The following is an 18,145-nucleotide window of genomic DNA, read 5'->3' on the forward strand; positions in this document are numbered from 1 at the left end:
AAGGAACACTTTCCAATTCATATTATGAATTTAGGACTATTGTGATACCAAAACCAAAAGATAGGGCAGCCCGGGTGGCTCAGCGGTTTAGCGCCACCTTCAGCCCAGGGCGTGATCCTGGAGACCCGGGATCAAGTACCACGTCGGGCTCCGGGCGTGGAGCCTGCTTCTCCCTCTGCCTGTGTCTCTGCCTCTCTATCTCTCTGTCTCTGTGTGTCTCTCATAAATAAATAAATAAAATCTTTTAAAAAAAGATAACACCAAAAAAAGAAAAGGAAAGAAAAAAAGGTACCAACATCCCTCATGAATACAGAGGAAATACTTCTTAACTAAATATTAATAAACACAAATCAGCAATATATAAAAATAACCGTAAGCAATGACCAATAGAGCTTATCCTAGGGGGTGCAAGGCTGACTTAATACTTGAAAGGCAATCAATGTAAACTACCATATTACAAAAGAAAAACTACATGATCCCATCAATTGATGCAGAAAATCATTTGACAAAATTTAGCGCTGATTTAACACAAAAGCTCTCAGGGGAAAAAAGGAATAAAGGGGGAACTTCCTCAACTTGATAAAGAACATCTAGCAACACTCCCCTCAAAAAAACAAAAACTAAAAAATTACAGCTAATATCATACTTCATGTTGAAAGACTGTATGTTCCTTCCTCCCTCAAGATGGGAATCAGAGAAGGGCATCAGCTCCCACCACTGCTATGCAACACAGTTCTGGAGGTCGATAGTGCAATGAGGGAAGAAAAGGAAATAAAAGGCACACACATCAGAAAGTGAAAAATAAAACTGTTCATTAGCAGATGACTTGATCCTTTATGTAGAAATTTCCAAGGAATCTACAAATACCTGGGGGAATGCAAACCAAAATTACATAATTTCTTTAAAATTTGATGAAAATGAAGACACCAAATGTCAGAATCTATAGCATACAATTAAATTAGTAATCAGAGGACAATTCATAGCTTTAAATAATCATATAACAAATATTAAGGAATAAAATAAGTAAACTAAACTCTAACTCAGGAAGCTAGTAAAGAAACAACAAAGTAAAACAAAAAGGCAAGAGGGAAATAATTCAGATAAAATTGGAAAGTAACAGGTTAAAAAACAAAACTACAGTAGAACTAATAAATAAAGTGTTGGTTCTTCTTATGAAAACCTACAAAATATATGTCATTAACCTAATCAAGAAAAAAAAGAGGAAAACATAAAGGAGAAAACAGGAAAATTTTTTTAAAACTTAGGCCACTTCTTTGCATAACTATATATACATAAACTGGAAAACCTAGATCAAATGATCATTTCTAAGGAAATTGTAATTTGCCAAAACAATCTCAGGAGATAAGTTTAAACAGATAATATCTATACAGAATAAAGAAATTATCAAAGAATTGCCCTTCCCAAATAAACTAGAGCCAGATGGTTTCACAAGAGAATCTAACCAAATCTTTAAAGACCAAGCAATCCTAATGCTACTTAAACTATCTCAGAAAAGGAAAAGAAGAAAACTTTCTAATTCTTTTTGTGAATCAGTAAGAGGTATAGCTTATAGACCACCTCGGGTAAATCTTCCTTATGGAGTGCCCTCACTTTAATAATTCCCTCACTTCAGGAAAACATATGCACCTCACAGCACAATGTTGTTGGGTTTTTTGGCTGACATTTATATAGGAAAAATGTATACTTCCCCCAAACCCAATCTAACATTTTTAAAAAGATTTATTTACTTATTTGAGAGAGAGCAAGCTCAGGGGGAGGGGCAGAGGGAGGAGGAACAGACTCCCCGCTAAGTGCAGAGCCAGACCTAGGGCTCTATCCCAGTCCTCTGAAATCTCAACCTGAATCGAAATCAAGAGTCCGCTGTTTAACTGACTGAGCTACCCAGGCGCCCCTCAATATAACGTTTTTAACCAAAAAAATGTAGGAAAAAACTCTCAGCCAAGATTCCAACCAAGTTCAGTTGGTTAACTATGAGTTAATGGGTGGATGTTTTTGAAAAGTGTGGTAAGTTTCAATAAAGGAAGTGTCCAAAGCAATTGCTTGTTAATAGCTGTTGTAACTGTGGTGATCAGGGAATGCATTAAGCCTTTTTTTGTCCTAATATGATAGTTTTTACTTTTCAGTGTTTAACTATACTTTAATTATATTTCTAAAGATTTATTTATTTTTAGAGAGAGAGAAAGAGAGCACAAGCAGGGGGAGGGGCAAAGGGAGAGAATCCCAAGAAGACTCCCTGCTGAGTGAGAAGCCTGACATGGGGCTCAGTCTCATGACCCAGAGATGATGGCCTGCCTGAGCCAAAATCAAGAGTTGGTCACACACACACACACACACACACACACACACACACACACACACAGAGTTGGACACTTAACTGACTAAGCCACTCAGGTGCTCCAGTTATATTTTTTAAAATTAATTGGGGATTTTGAGTACAACCAACTTTAATGCATTATAATTTTTATAGCACATTATAATTTTTTCCCATTTAAAATAATAGGAAATGGGGATCCCTGGGTGGCTCAGCGGTTTGGTGCCTGCCTTTGGCCCAGGGCGCGATCCTGGAGACCTGGGATGGAGTCCCACGTTGGGCTCCCGGCATGGACCCTGCTTCTCCCTCCTCCTGTGTCTCTGCCTCTCTCTCTCTGTCTATCATAAATAAATAAATAAATCTTTAAAAAAATAAATAAAATAATAGGAAATGGAAACATTATAACGTTTGGATTAATGAAGTTAAGCATAAGGCAACTATACAGCATTCATATCTAAACCTAATGATACTTGAACATAAAATAAAAAAGCTACAGAACACAACCCACTTTATTTATTTTTTATTTTATTTTTTTAAGATTTATTTGTTTATTCAGAAAGAGAGAGAGGCAGAGACATAGGCAGAGGGAGAAGCAGGCTCCATGCAGGGAGCCTGATGTAGGACTTGATCCTGGATCTACAGGATCACACCCCAGGCTGCAGGCGGCGCTAAACCACTGCGCCACCGGGGCCGCCCACAACTGACTTTAAAATATGCAACATAGGGGATCCCTGGGTGGCTCAGCTGTTTAGTGCCTGCCCTCAGCCCAGCGCGTAGTCCTGGAGTCCCGGGATCGAGTCCCGGGATCTAGTCCCACATCAGGCTCCCTGCATGGAGCCTGCTTCTCCCTCTACCTATGTCTCTGCCTCGGTGTGTGTGTGTGTGTGTGTGTGTGTGTGTGTGTGTGTGTGTGTCTCATGAATGAATAAATCAAATCTTTAAAAAATATATGCAACATAATGATTCATAAGAAATATATATTTGGCCACTCAGATGAATTTCTCAGATGCATCTGGCCCTCATCCACAGTTCCTGAGAACACTTCAGAGCCATAAAGGTGACTAATGAAGGTGACTTCTGGACTCCACCCAAGGGCAGAGGCTGATTGTCAGGAGGACTAACACACTAAGAGGGTGGAAACTTTCAGCCCCAACCCTGACGTCTAGGGAGGGAATAGGGGCTAGAGGAAGAATCAGCCAATAGCCAATGACTTAGTCAATCAGGACTGCAACAAAGCCTCCATGAAAACCCAAAGACTGGGTTCAGAGAGCCTCTGGGTTGGTGAACAGATGGATACTGGGAAGAATGGCATGCCAGTAGAAGGCATGGAAGCTCCACATCCCTTCCCCAGACCTCACCCTATGTATCTCTTCATCTAGCTGTTGATTCTTATCCTTTATCATATCCTTTAACAAACTGGTAAACTTAAGTGTTTCCCTGAGTTCTGTGAGCAAATTTAAAGAGTTTAAGGAGATCATTGGAACTTCCATTCTGGAGCTGGTAGGTCAGAAGCACAGGTGACAGCCTAGGGCTTCTCACTGGTAACTGAAGTAGAACGTGGGAGGCACTCTTGTAGGACTGAACCCTTAGCCTGTGGAACCTGATGCTATCTACTAGTAGGTACTAGTAGTATTAGAATTGAGTTGAATTCTCAGATACCCTACTGGTGTTCAAGAATTGCTGGTGCTTGGGGCTGGAGAACCTCTGCAATGTTGAAATTGGGTCTGAGAACCCTAAAAGAACTGACATCAGAAAAAAGTATCAACCCCAAAATCCTACATAAAATATTAACAAATCATAACATCACATTAAAAAAAATATGTTAACTGGAGTGCCTGGCTGGCTCAGTCAATAGAGCATGTGGCTCTTCATCTTGGGGTTGTGAGTTCAAGTCCCATGTTAGATGTAGAAATTACTTACAAGTCTTAAAAAAATGTTAACAAAGTGGAGTTTATTCTAAGATTGCAAAGACAGTTCAATAGCAGAAAGTTCATTACTATAAATCCCCATATTTAAGGGGGAAAAGGTCTTGAAAAGGCCTTTAACAAAATTCAACCTCTATTCCAGATAAATACTTTTTGAAATAGGAATTAGTGGGTACCATACCTTGATTGTACACACACACACACACACACACACACACACACACACACACACCTCTCAAGCCGAAAACCAGAATCTTACTTAGTACAGGTAGAAATAAGGTAAGGGTGCCCACTAAATTCATTGTTACCTGATAGTGTATTAGCTAGTGCAATCATGCAAAAAATCTAAAAGTTAAAAAAAATGAGAGCTCTAAATTGGAAAGGAATAGTTAGAACTATATTTGTAGAAGTTTTGAAAATATACTTGGAAAAAAGTCAAAGAGTCAATACTAAAACTAATACACAATTTGAAAGCTCAGAAAGGTAATAGGATACAAAATTGACACAGAAAAGTCAATAGACAAGATTTCTGCTCCTAACAGAAGCCATGACTGAAACCAAATTAACCCTTGCACCAGTAACAATCGGAAACACTAGACAGTAAGAGAATGAAAAGACAAGGGGGAAATCACTTCCAAACTACATACCTGATAAAAGACTTGTATCCAAAACACAAAAGAAATCTTAAAAATTAATAATTAGAAGACATATAACCCAGTTAAAAAGAGGGCAAAGGGCGGGCCCGGTGGCGCAGCGGCTTGGCGCTGCCTGCAGCCCGGGGTGTGATCCTGGAGACCCGGGATCGAGTCCCACGTCGGGCTCCCTGCGTGGAGCCTGCTTCTCCCTCTGCCTGTGTCTCTGCCCCCTCTCTCCCTGTGTCTATGAATAAATAAATAAAATCTTTAAAAAAAAAAAGAGGGCAAAAATGTCTGTTTTCAGGCTATAATAGAATTAAACTAGAAATCATAACAGAAAAATAGATGAAAAACCCCCAAATATGTAGAAATTAAATAGCACACTTGTAAGTAACATATGGGTCAAAGAGGAAATCTCAAGAGAAATGTAAAAATATTTTTTAAATACTTTTAACTAAATGAAAATGAAAACAAGCAGTTTGCTGGATACAGCAAGAGCAATGCTTACAAGGAAATTAATAGCACTGAATGCATATGTTAGAAAAGAAAGATTTAAAAATCAATAATCTAAACCCCCACCTTAGGAAACGAAAGAAAAAAAAGCATTAAAAATAAACTGAAGGAAAGAAGTAATAAGAATTAGAGCAGAGGAGCACGTGGGTGGCTCAGTTGGTTAAGTGTCTGACTCTTGATTTCAACTCAGATCATGATCTCAGAGTCATGAAACTGAGCCACACATTGCCCATGCTGGGCGTGGAGCCTGCTTAAGATTCTCTCTCTCTCCCTTTCCCTCTGCCCCTTCCTCCATCCCTTTCCCTCTCAAAAAACAATTTTTTAAAAAATGAATTAAAGCAGAAATAAATGAAATTGAAAACAGAAAATACATAAAGAATATCAACAAAACCAATGCAACTGTTTCTTTGAAAAGATCATTAAAATTGATAAGCCTCTACTTAGGCTAAGAAAAAAGAGGGAAAACACAAAATACTAATATAAGAAATGAAAGAGGGGACATCACTACTGATTTCATGAACTTGTAAAGGATAATAAAAGAACACTATGAACAACCCTAGGCCCACAAATCCAATAACTTACATGAAATGGACCAATTCCTTGGAAGGACAAATCTGCCAAAAATTCAGACAAGAAGAAATAGACAATCTAAATAGGCTTCTAACTATTAAAGAGATGGATTCATAAATTAACTGCCTTCCAAAATAGAAAGCACCAGGCCCAGATGGGTTCATTGATGGATTCTACCAAACGCTTAAAGGAAGAAATTATACCAGTTGTCAACAATCTCTTCCAAAGGATAGAAGCAAAGGAAGTACTTCCCAACTCATTTTATGAGGTCACCATTACCCTAATAACAACACCAGACAAGGCATTACAAGAGAAGAAAACTATGGACCAATATTTCTCACGAACATAGATGCAAAAATTCTGAACAAAATATTAGCATATAAAATTCCACAAAGTATAAAAAGAATTATATACCATAGCCAAGTGGGATCTATCTCAGATATTCAAGGCTGGTCCAACATTTGAAAATCATTTAATAATCACAACAACAGATTAAAAAAGAAAAGTCACTTGATAGTTATCAATAGATGCAAAAAGTATTTGACAAAATCTAACACTCATTCATCATAAAAACTCTCAGTAAACTAGGAATAGAGGGAGACTTTCTCAACTTGATAAAGACTATCTTCTAAAAACCTACAGTTCACCTCATACTTAATGATGAGAAACTTGAAGTTTTCCCATTCAGATCAGGTCTACGAGGCGAGGATGTCACCTCTCATCACTCCTTTCAACATCATGTTAGAAATCCTTACCAATGCACTAAGTCAAGAAAAGGAAATAAAATGTATACAGACTGGAAAGGAAGATATAAAATTGGCTTTGTTCACGGATGATGTGATAATCTATGTGGAAAACCCAAAAGAATAAAAAAAAAAACCCTCCTGGCACTAAAAGTGATTCTAGCAAGGTTGCAGGATACAAGGTTAATACACAAAACTCAATTACTTTCCTATTTATCAACAATGAATAAGTGAAATTTGGAATAAAAAACACAGTATCATTTTTACTAGCTCTCCACAAAATGAAATTTTTAAGTATAAATCTACCAAAATATCTATAAGATCTACATATAGAAAACTGAAACTCTGATGAATGAAATCAAAGAACTAAATAAAGACAAATGTTCCATGTTCATGAACAGGAAGAGTTAATACCAGGTATGATCAAGGTATCAGTTCTTCCCAACTTGACCTATAGATTCAGTGCAATCCCAATCAAAATCTCAAGTTATTTTATGGATATCAGCAAAATGATTCTGAAGTTTATACGAAGAAGGAAAAGACCCAGAATAGCCAACATTTTGATACAGAAGGAGAAGAACAAAGTTAGAGGACCAATGCCACCCAACTTTAAGACTCACTATAAAGTTACAGTGATCAAGACAGTATTGTATCAGTGAAGAACAGACAAATAGAGCAACAGAACAGAATACAGAGCTCAGAAATAGACCCCTGGAAATACAGTCAAGTGATCACTGATAAAGGAACAAAGGTAAACAGTGGGGGCAACGATTGTCTCTTCAACAAATGGTGCAGGAGCAACTAGATGTCCACATGCAAAAATGAATATACACACAGACATTACACCCTTCACAGAAGTTAAGTCAAAATGCCTCATAGACCTAAATGTGAGATGCAGAACAATAAAGCTCCTAGGGGATAACTTAGGAGAAAACCTAGATGACTTGTTTATGATGATCCTTCTTAAATATAACACCAAAGATATGATCCATGAAAGAAATAATGGATCAGCTGGACATGACTAAAATTAATAAATTCTGCTCTGTGAAAGACAAGGTCAAGAAAACAAGAAGATGAACCACAGATGGCAGAAAATATTTGCAAAAAACACATCTGATAAAAAAATAGTGTTATCTAAAATTTACAAAGAATTCCATAAAAATCAAAAATAAGAAAACAAACTGACTTAAAAATGGGCCGAAGACCTTAATAAACACCTTACCAAAGAAGATAATGCAGATTGCAAATAAGTATATAAAAAAATGTCCCACATCACACATTATTAGGGAAATGCAAATTAAAACAATTTGATAGCACTACACATTCACAGAATGGCCAAAATATGGAGTAATGACCATACCAAATTCTGGCAAGGATGTGGTACAAGAGGAACACTCACACGTTACCAGTAGAAATGCAAAATGGTATAGACAGTTCACTGGTTTCTTACAAAATGAAACATACTCTTGCCATATGATCCAGCCATTATCTCCTTACCCAAAGAAGCTGAAAACAAGTTCATACAAAATCTTACACACAGACGTTTATAACATCTTTATTCATAAGTGCCAAAATTTAGAAGCAACCAAGATGTTCTCCAGAAGATGAATGGATAAATAAACTGTGGAACACCCAGACAATGGAAATTTTATTCGGTGCTGAAAAGAAATGAGCTCTTAATCCATGACAAGCCATGAAAGAACCTTAAATATATATTGGTAAGTGAAAGAAGCCAATCTGAAAAGTTTATGTACCCTATGACTCCAATGATGTTGCATTCTGAATAAGGTAAAACAATGGTCGCTAAAGAGATCAGTGGTTGCTTGAGGTTGGGGAGGGGGAGGGATGAATAGACAGGGCACAGAGAACTATTAGGGCAATTCAAATACTCTGTATCATATAATGATGGATATATGTCATTGTACATTTGTCCAAAACCACAGAACGTACACCACCAAGAAGGAGCCCTAAGGTAAATGATAGACTTTAGGTCATTATGACACGTCAGCAGGCGCATCCTTGGTAACAAATGCACTGTCTGGTGGGGAATGTTGCTAACGGGGGAGGCTATGTATGTGAGGAGGCACCAAGTCATGGGAACTCCCTCCACCTTCCTCTCTATTTTGTTTTGAACCTTAAACTGCTCTTTAAAAAATTAAGTCCCAATTTTTTTTCAAATAAGAAAATTAAAAAGCCAGCAAAAGATACAAACAGGTACCTCACCAAATAAGATATACAGGTGGCAAATAAGTGTATTAAAAGATGCTCAATATCACATGTCATTAGGGAATTGCAAAATAGAACAATGAAATACCACTGCATACTTACTAGAATGGCAACAATACAAAACACTGACAACACCAGATGTTGGAGAGGGTGTGGAACAACAGGAAATCTCATTCACTGCTGGTGGGAATGCAAAATGATCCAGTCCCTTTGTTAGACTGTTTGTCAGTTTCTTACAAAGCTAAATAAAGTCTTACCTTACAATTCAACAGTCATACTCTTAGCTATTTACCCAAATGAGTTGAAAACATACAAAATCCTGAACATGAATGCTTAGAACAGCTTTATTCATAATTGCCAACATTTGGAAGCAACCAAGATGTCCTTCAGTCGGTGGGTGGATAAAATGTGGTATATCCAGACAATGAAATACTATTCAGCGCCAAAAAGAAATGAGCTATCAAGTCACGAAAAGACATGGAGAAAGAATCCAATCTGAAATGGCTATACACTGTATGATTCCAGCTACATGATTTTATGGAAAAGGCAAAACTATAGACACAGTAAAAAGATCAGTGGTGGCCAGGAACTGTACCTGCCTCATGGACAAAAGCCAGGTAGAAACCTTCGGCTTTTCCTCAGGCTTAGCCAGAGAGAATCAGAGCAGGGGGGCTGCCTTCCAGGAGTCTGGGAAGTCAGGCCCATTAATATCCACGGATGGTGAAACAAGAGAAGTGGCCAGGGAAAGCTTTCTCCCAAGAAGCAGAGAGGAGGAGCCTAAGAGCCAGAGCTAGCCACCTCCCATTGCTACAACTAGCATTGTACACTGGTTCAGGGCCCCAGGTAGAGCACTTGCACAAGGCATATGGGGCATATGCGTAGGTCTATGTGTAAGGACATATCTGCAAACACAGGCAGGTGTTTCATGGCACCTGGTCTCCTTGAGACCTAAATCTTCATCTGGCTTTGCATGTTAGCTCTGCTTCTGTGGCCTCTCCCTCTCCCCCCTGGAACGTTTCCTCTGCCCTTGGTGCACACACAGTGTGAGAAGACTGTATTTGATCTCTATAGGTCTCTCCCTACTAGACAATGACCTGAAGATAGGAATAGCATCTTGTTTGCCCTGTACCCTCATTGTCTGCACATGGTCAGGAGCGGAGACACTGCTCAATCAGGACCTCATGAACGTGTGAGTGAGGGGAAGAAAAAGAGGGGTTCAGGCAAAGGCCTGTGGGGACCTCAGAGCAGGGTTCATAGACCATGTAAGTCCGTGGGAAGACCAGCACCCCAACAATTCCTCCTCCTCAGGCTAGTTCTCAGCCCCCATCAAGTCTGGGACCATGATCCTTAGGAGCTTTCACACAACTACACAAAGTCATGCCTGTCCTGAGGTCTGTCTTCCCGATGAGACTGTAAGCCCCCCAAGGGCAGTCCTGGTCCTGCTCCCTCCTGCTGTCCCCCAGCACTCTAATTAATACCAGTGAGCTGGTAATTTGCAAATATTCTTGGAAGAGAGGAGAATAGAGAATAGTGACATGTAATAGTAACAGTGCTCCTCTGGGCTACTGGGAAACAAAGAGATATCATCAAGGCACAGATGCACCACAAAGGACTTCCTCTGCAGCTGGTGGAATGGTTCATACCGGCATGCTGTGTCCCCAAAGAGTTGTCATGGGGCGGGGTGGGGGGCAGCAAATGGAGCCTGCCCCGCTGATATGGGGAGATACTCACTGGGAACAGCCGCAGTGTCCCCAGGAGGACCGGTCAGCGTCACTGGGATATGCACAGTGGCACTCAGGTCTGAGGGTTGGCTGCCCATCCGTGTGACATTCCGCTGATTATCTGCATCCTCTGGCTGTTCCTCCACCTTCTGTAGACAAGTGCTGGGCAATGCATGTACAGGGCCCACACCCATCGTCCCACTGGCTTCTAGGTCACCGTGTGGCTCCCTGCAACCAAGAATATATATTAGAGTCTGATGCAGCCCCAAAATGCTATCCAGTCTGCAAAATCCAGCTCCTTATGCCCTCATCCAGATCAGATAAATCCCTGACCCATTCCTCTGCTACTCTGGCATTTCATATGGTTTTTATCACTTAATCTGTGTTTTCAGATCTGAAAGGTAAAATGGGGCTGACTCCCCTGACTGTCCCTGGCCTAAGACCAGACATGGCTGACATGGAGTATACGTATGTATACATATATACATACATACACACACACAGTGGAGTGGGGGTAGGGGGACTGTTTGCAGAATGAAGAAGCCTGGAAGAGGATATTTCCCTAAGCTACTCCACCTGGAGCCCTGCCACACCAGCACAGAGCTCTGTACATAAAGACGGTGCCTGGACTGGGCTGATCCTGAGCTGTGGCCTCCAGTTACATGAGTTCTGAGAGGTCTGTGGCCCACGGCAGGCACCCAGACTATGGGCCTTAGCTTGGGGACTCCTGTGACACCAGGTTTCTCACAGAATTGGAGTCGGATCCTGTCCCAGCCAGGAAGCAGTCTGTGTGGCGCTGCTGTGGCCAGGCAGGAGGCCCTGTGTGTCACGGTCACCCAGCAGGGCCCTCTTCCCTTCTACCATTTAGCGCAGTGGCCTCCTCAGGCCTCCCTCAGGCTCTCCCCTATTTTCTCTTTTCCCTGGGCTACTAGACTCTTCCCACACCAACGTGTCCGAAACCAGCCCCAACAATTTTCCCCCTGTCCTCTTCCCCTCCTGCCGACGTTCACTGCTGCCCCCCCCATGCAGGTTTAATTATCCTACGCGTCACCCCACGAGGCAGGATGGTCACCATCGCAGAGGGAGAGTGGCACAGGGCGTGGTGGGGCAGCGGGGCAGCCCCCCCAGCCCCCCCCCCCCCCCCCCCGCCTCCACTGCAGACCCCACCCGGCCGGCCCTCGCTCCCTCACTTGGGCTGGTGGTTCCGCAGCTCCTTCTCCTTGTCGCGGTCCTCGGCCTCGCCCTCCTTCTCCGCGGCCTCCTTCTCCGCGTCCTCGTGCGTGGGCAGCGCCTTGTGCCGCGCTCGGTGCCGCCGCGCCGGCTCCTCCCCGCTGCCGGCCTCCCTGGGCCCAGCCCGGGGCCCGCCGCGGTGGCGCGCTCGCCGCTCGCCCTTGGGCCCGGCCGCGCCGCCCTCCTTGCCCGGCTCGGGCGCGTGCCGGTGGGCGCGGTGGCGCCGGGGCTCCCGCTCGGCCGCCTCCTCCGGGGAGCCGCGCCGGTGGTGGCGCCGGCCGCCCTCGGGGCCCGGGCCGCGGCCGCGCTCGCTCCGGGCCTCCTTGCTGCGGCTGCCGTGCGGCCGCGGCCGCTCCTCCCGGGCCCCCGGCTCCCCGCCCTCGGCCTTCGGGCCGTCCGCCCTGTCCTGCTCGCCCGCTGCCGCCGCGGCCGGGGCCGGGGCCGGGCCGGGGGCCGGGCCGGGGGCCGGGGCCTTGTCGCGGTGCCGGTGATGCCTGCGCGGCGGGTCGGCGCCCTCTGCGGCCTCCGCGGCCTCGGGCCGGGCCTTGCCCCCGGCGGGAACCCGCGGCCCGTCGCGGCCTAGCTCCACCACGAGCGGCCGGTCCAGGTGCGTCTTCATGTCGGGGCGCAGGTGGCGCGTGGTGGCGTAGCGCAGCCGCTCGTCCGGGTCCATCTCGCTGTACAGCGCCTCGCAGCTGGCCCGCAGGTTCTGCAGCCGCAGCTGGCTGGCCCGCTGCTCCCACACCGAGCGCGCCTTGGCCGAGTTCTGCGGCCTGCTGTGGGGAGACCGGCAGTGAGCGGAGGCCCCCTGAGCCGCTCTCCAACCTCCCTGCCTCACAGGGAAGCCACAGATGGACACAGCGATGAAGGGATGGCAGAGAGGGTGCGGGGGGGGGGGTGGCAGGAGCCCTCAAGACCGCCAGCAGTCAGTGCAGAACAAGGAGGCGATACCCAGGGTAACAAGGATTCAGCACTGCCCCTACCGCGTCGTGATCCCAGAGACTGTGAGAGCAACAGCCTGGGGGCGGGGCTCAAGGCCACCCTCGAGGGTGTACAGGGGCCCTTGGCCAAGGGACGCAGGGCAGTGGGAATGATAGGCACCAGCATGAGGTGGCAGACAGGCTTCCAGGGCAGGTGAGCTGCCAGCCAGGAAGGCCAACATGGGGAGAGTAGGGGGCAGCGCCCAAATGGGGCAGGGCTAAGGAAGAGGCAGAAGGCCGCGAGCCCCCTTCAGCAGTCCTGGAGCGCGGGCCTTGCTGTAACATAGAGTAGAGCTGCCCGGGGAGGGGCTTCTCTATCTCCACTTCCAGAAAAACAGCCACTGGCCAGAAGGAGACAGGGATGTTTGTGAGAAACCCTGAGAAGAGGCGGGTCCTTGGGAATGAGGCAGGCAGCAGCCTGGGGAGCAAGGGGACAGTGGCAGCAGCCCTATCAGGGGCAAAGGGTAAGCTGTGCCTAAGCTGGTCAGCCCCATCTGGGCAGCTGCCATTTGGTTCAGTGACCACTTGCTCCCAGGAACCTAGCAGTTAGGTCTAGGGCTAGAGATGCAATCTCCTGTGTTCCTCAATGCCCTCCCTTCTCCTGGCTCCACAGAGAGCCCAGTCCATCCACCCGAGCAGAGAGGAGCCCTCCAACACCAGGCATGGTGCTCCAGAGTCTTGGCCCTCACTGCACAGGCTACCAAAGGCTTGACCCCCTCCAGCCTCACCCACACGGTCCCATGTGGGGCTCCACAGCCCAGGGTACACAGGAAGCTATTTGCATTCTGGAATCTGTGCTGAAAAAGGCCTCCAAAGTAGGCGACCTCAGTCCCACCTCGGCCAAGCAGAAACCTCATCTGAGGCCAGAGTCTTGTCCTTCAGCCTCTGGAGGTTTCTAGACCCACCCTGGTGGTGGTGGTAGTAGCACCTGTGTTGTTCAGAGCCACACTGTGCTATGGGCTACAGTGCCCACCTCATCCAATCCTCACAACTACCTCAGGAATTAGGTGCTGCTCCTGTCCCCATTTCACAGGTAAAGACACTGAACTTATTAGAAGGCGTGACTCACAGAGGGCCCCACAGCAAGTCACTGACGGAGCCAGGATCAGACGCAGGCAAAGGCAAAACAGAAAAAAAAAAAAGGTCATCTAAAGATGCGAGGCCTTAGCCAGACCCCAACTGCACTGACGGCACAGAGTCACAGCCTGAGGGGCCTCAAACCAGGGCCCAGGCTGGACAGGCCACCAGCTCCAGTGCCCTGGGTCACTGAGCACCATGCTGACCTGCAAAGACAGAGGTGGCCAGGTGTGGGAAAAGCCTAGTCCCTGCAATTGACCTGCACAAAGTTTATGATGCCAAAGCCTACCTCTTTGGAGGTGAAGTCCAAGCTCCAGCGTGGGGAGCCATTTCCAGGGCAGTGCATCAAAAACACGGAGGCAGAAGAATACAATATCTGACTTGCACCTAGGAGTCCATACTGTGGGCAGGCAGGGCAATGCACAGGGAACAACTGTCAGACTCTCTGGCCATCTGCTAACCCACACCTTCGGCTGCCACAGTAGGCCCTGACCTGCCTCCTCTGACACATGTGCTTCCCTGATCCTGGGGACTCCTTGCAACAGTCCTAACACCTTCTGTTTCTTCAGCTTCAGCCTAGAGCCACTGGGGACCTACCCATCCCAGCCTGGCACCAAAACAAATGACCCAACTCCAAACAATGCTGAATTGTGTGAAGTGGATGACAGCACTAAGGGGCACTCCTCAGGCATAGGAGCCCGTGAAGACAGACAGCCAGGCCGGCAGCCTGACATAGGCCTAGACTCCGCTCTGCTTGATCAGCAGGGTCAGTGTTGGATGCAGCCCAAGACCTGGAGGCCAGTTCTCTGTCAGAGCGGGCCGGCAGTAACGACGATGGAGACACTGCAGTGGCTCGGAGCTCAGGTGAGGATGGGTTCCTGCTGACATGGCTCTGCCCTCGCCCTGACACTGAGCTGCAGCAACTTCTCTCCCAGGAACCAGCTACACTTCACAAAGGAGTGAGCTACCTGCTAAATGAGGCTGATGGACTCCCCTCAGAACTTCCCAGGGGAGCAAGACCCTGAGCAGCCTGGGTTTCTCGGCCTCTCTGGGCCGTAACACCACCTCAAACTGTCTGGCCCACTCACCCCTCCGTAATATCCTGGCTCCCTCTCTGGTCTGCACCAGGCCTGTCCTCCTTGTCAGTGCCTGAGCCAGCCTGCACCCCCCAGCTGCTGTTCTGTCCTTGCTCTGTCTGGCACATTAAAGTAGTGTGGCCACCACTGGCCTCTCACTCTCTACCTCTCCACCTGGTTCACCAGCAGCAAGAACACGAAGGTGGGGGCCAGACTACTATCTGATGCACCGTGACGATAATTCAGGCAAAGTCCTTATTTTAAAAGGCCCTGTAAGGAGTCACATGGGGCAGCAGCTCCACAGTGTCTCGACCCCCTTGCTGGTGTAGCCCTATCCAGCCACACCCAACCCAGGCTGTGGATGCCTGAAGGACCCAAAAAGGAGCCTCAGTGGCATGGCTCTGCTTTGAGGTCTCTGGGATAACAGAGCCAGATACCCATAGCTGCTGATAACGTAAAGCAGCCCTCACTGTGATGCCATCGATACCTACATCCACATCCCACTCCACCCTGTGAATCAGTCATCCAGGATCCAACTTTCTTACTCTGTGAGACATCAGAGCCCCAACTGCCAGCAGTCCCAAGTGCAAGCCCAATTTAGCCTTATGCTAGCTGAGTAGGGAACAGGTGGCTCCGGGGTGGCAAGAGCTCCCACACCACCTGAACATAGAGAGAGCACCTGGCTACGCCCATCCAGGTGTGCTGACTAGACTCAACCACACCAGGGACTTCTCACCTGCAAGAGTTGGTTTTAGCCCCGGGAGGAAGCCCCCAGGGGTAAGCGTCCCCAGGACCACTTCCCCAGTCAGACTGGTGTCACCTCCAAGAGGGACATGCTGTGGTTTCTATGGCTCTGCCTCAGGCTCTGGGCTATCATGAGACAGCAGCTCTGCTCTTGCTAGGACAACTCCCTAAGGATCACAGATACTTTCTCTCTCAAGTCAAAAAGGATGGGGCAGGAGGACCCCATAAATATCCTCAGTGAGTCCTAGTGAACACTCTACTTTGTGGGAACCACGAGGAGATAGCAGTGGCCACCTCAGGAGAAGCAGAGAGCCTCAAGACACCAGAGGGACAGCACACAGACAGCAGACAAGAGGACCAGGAGGGAGAGGAGGAAGGGCTGAGCTCAGAGAGCCTGATGCCCATGAGCAGGGCTCGGGAATGTCAGGAAGCATGCCCACTGTCCCCTGTCAGCTGCAGAAGGGTTTCCTGGAGCTGCCCTCGAAGCAAGTGGTTTGAGGTGGAAAAGCAGTTAGGAGTGGAGGGGGGTGTTCGCATGTAGCTGCCATGAAGCCACAGATGGGTATCGTAGCAGAGCAACTCACGGTGAGTTTACGCTGGAGACAGATGAGCTGCGAGATACAGCACCTCGAGTGTGCTTTACAAAACTGCACATGCAAAAAACAAAACAAAACACAAGTGAGAAAACCAGAGAGGGTTCTAAGGGACACAGAACACATTTAAGCCACATCAGGTCAGGGTGCAGGCTGCAGTGTGCATCTGGGCAGGAGGCCAGGGACGCTTCCATCAGAATGGGCACCAGTTGAGACCTCGGGGTAAAAGAGAAGTTGAGAAAGAAAGAGCATCGGCAGAGAAGTGACATTGAAAAGAACACAGCACACCCCACCATGGCTGGAAGACAGGGAGCTGTGAGCTGGGGACCCATCCACTCCAGCTCAGCACGCTCTGCCCCTAGAAGGGCAGTAGGGTTGGAAAGAGCCAGCACCACATGCCCCTAAATTCCAAGTGGCCCTCCCCTGCCACTTGGTGTCCCACTCCCACGGGGCCATGGTGGGATGACCTGTGCACCTGCCGTGCCTTCAGGATGGATCAAGGCCAGCTGCCACAGAACACCTTACCTTTAGGCTTCACCTGAGCCCTGCTGTCTGTCCACCCTGCACCAGTCCCCTTGCCTCCTCAGGCTTTAAACCAGGTGCCTCCACAACCCTCCCAAGGGCAAAGAGGCTACATCTCCAACCCACTTCCTTTGGGTGTAATCCAAGCCATTTCCTAGTGACTTTCTGGAATCTTTTCCAGAATCAACAGAGAAACCAAAAATCTCTACCATCATTCCCCCTTAAGGATGTTTCCCCTGGGGAGAACTACATGGCTTCCCAGCTCCTCCTCCTCATGGCTGAGTCTACACACATTTGTGAGGTGTTCAAAGCCGCTCATCCACCTGCAGGTCCTGGGTGCAAATAGGTGTGTGTGAGAGAGAAAGAAAGAATGTGCAAATCAGTGTGTGACTGAGTGTGAGTGTGGATGTAAGTGTGTGAATGAGCAGGAGGTTGTGACTAAGCATGTGTGTGAGTGTGAACGTGTGTGAGCATGAGTGCATGTGACAGTGACTGTCGGGGACTGTGAATCATGGAAGCTGAGTGAAGGGTGTGAGTGAGTGTGTGCAGCAGCACTTGGAAGTCCAGGTGAGGAAAAGGGTGACAGCAGAGAGCTGTCACCCCTAGCATCCCTTCCCCCCCTGGTCACCTGAGGCTGAAGCCCAACTCCAAGGGACCGCGCATGGAGCCCCTCAGGTGAAGCTACACAGCCCAGGGGAGCCTCTCAACATTAAAGGCAGTAAGGGCCCCTCAGCACCCAAGGCATCACAGAGAATTTCTGGACCAGTCCTCTCACTTTACAGACCACACAGCATGGCTGTGGGGAGCAGCATGGAGATGCGTGTCACGCAGGGATCTCGCTCTCACCCCAGCCCAGCAGAGGGGGAAGAAGCAGGAGCCGCCTGTCCACCCAATACGACTCACCAGGAGAGCAGAAACAGCTGGGAGGTTGGGGGGCAGTGAACAGACAGACAGGAGCCTGAGCCTCAGCTTCCAGGGCTCAGAGGTCTCCATACAAACAGGAAAGCAAACACCAACACCTTGTCCCACACACACCCAGGAATTGAGACCTGGCCCAGTGGGCAGGATCTTCAGTGACCACATCACGCTGACGGCCGTGTGTGACAGAGGCAGACTGGGGACATGCCTTATAGGACAAAGCTCCAGCACCTATATCTCCAGAGAACCTACAGGGCCTATAGCTAGCCCGAGAAGGGGAGCACAGAGCCCATGCCTGGACACACTGCAGGCTGGCACAACAGGAATGAGCTGACACCAA

General features: G+C 47.3%; 1 protein-coding gene across 1 annotated transcript in view; it reads right to left on the bottom strand.

Moving 5' to 3' along the window:
• The window catches only part of CACNA1B (calcium voltage-gated channel subunit alpha1 B), a 197,860-nt gene that overhangs the window by 78,120 nt on the left and 101,595 nt on the right, over positions 1–18,145 (bottom strand). Inside the window, exons 19-20 of the mRNA XM_055334477.1 lie at positions 11,856–12,668; positions 10,676–10,893 (exon numbers count right to left, since the gene is read on the bottom strand). Coding sequence (XP_055190452.1) covers positions 10,676–10,893; positions 11,856–12,668 — 1,031 coding nt within the window. The remainder of the gene's footprint in view (positions 1–10,675; positions 10,894–11,855; positions 12,669–18,145) is intronic.

This window comes from Nyctereutes procyonoides, unplaced genomic scaffold (genome assembly GCF_905146905.1).
Source record: "Nyctereutes procyonoides isolate TBG_1078 unplaced genomic scaffold, NYPRO_anot_genome, whole genome shotgun sequence".
Taxonomy (NCBI): domain Eukaryota; kingdom Metazoa; phylum Chordata; class Mammalia; order Carnivora; family Canidae; genus Nyctereutes; species Nyctereutes procyonoides.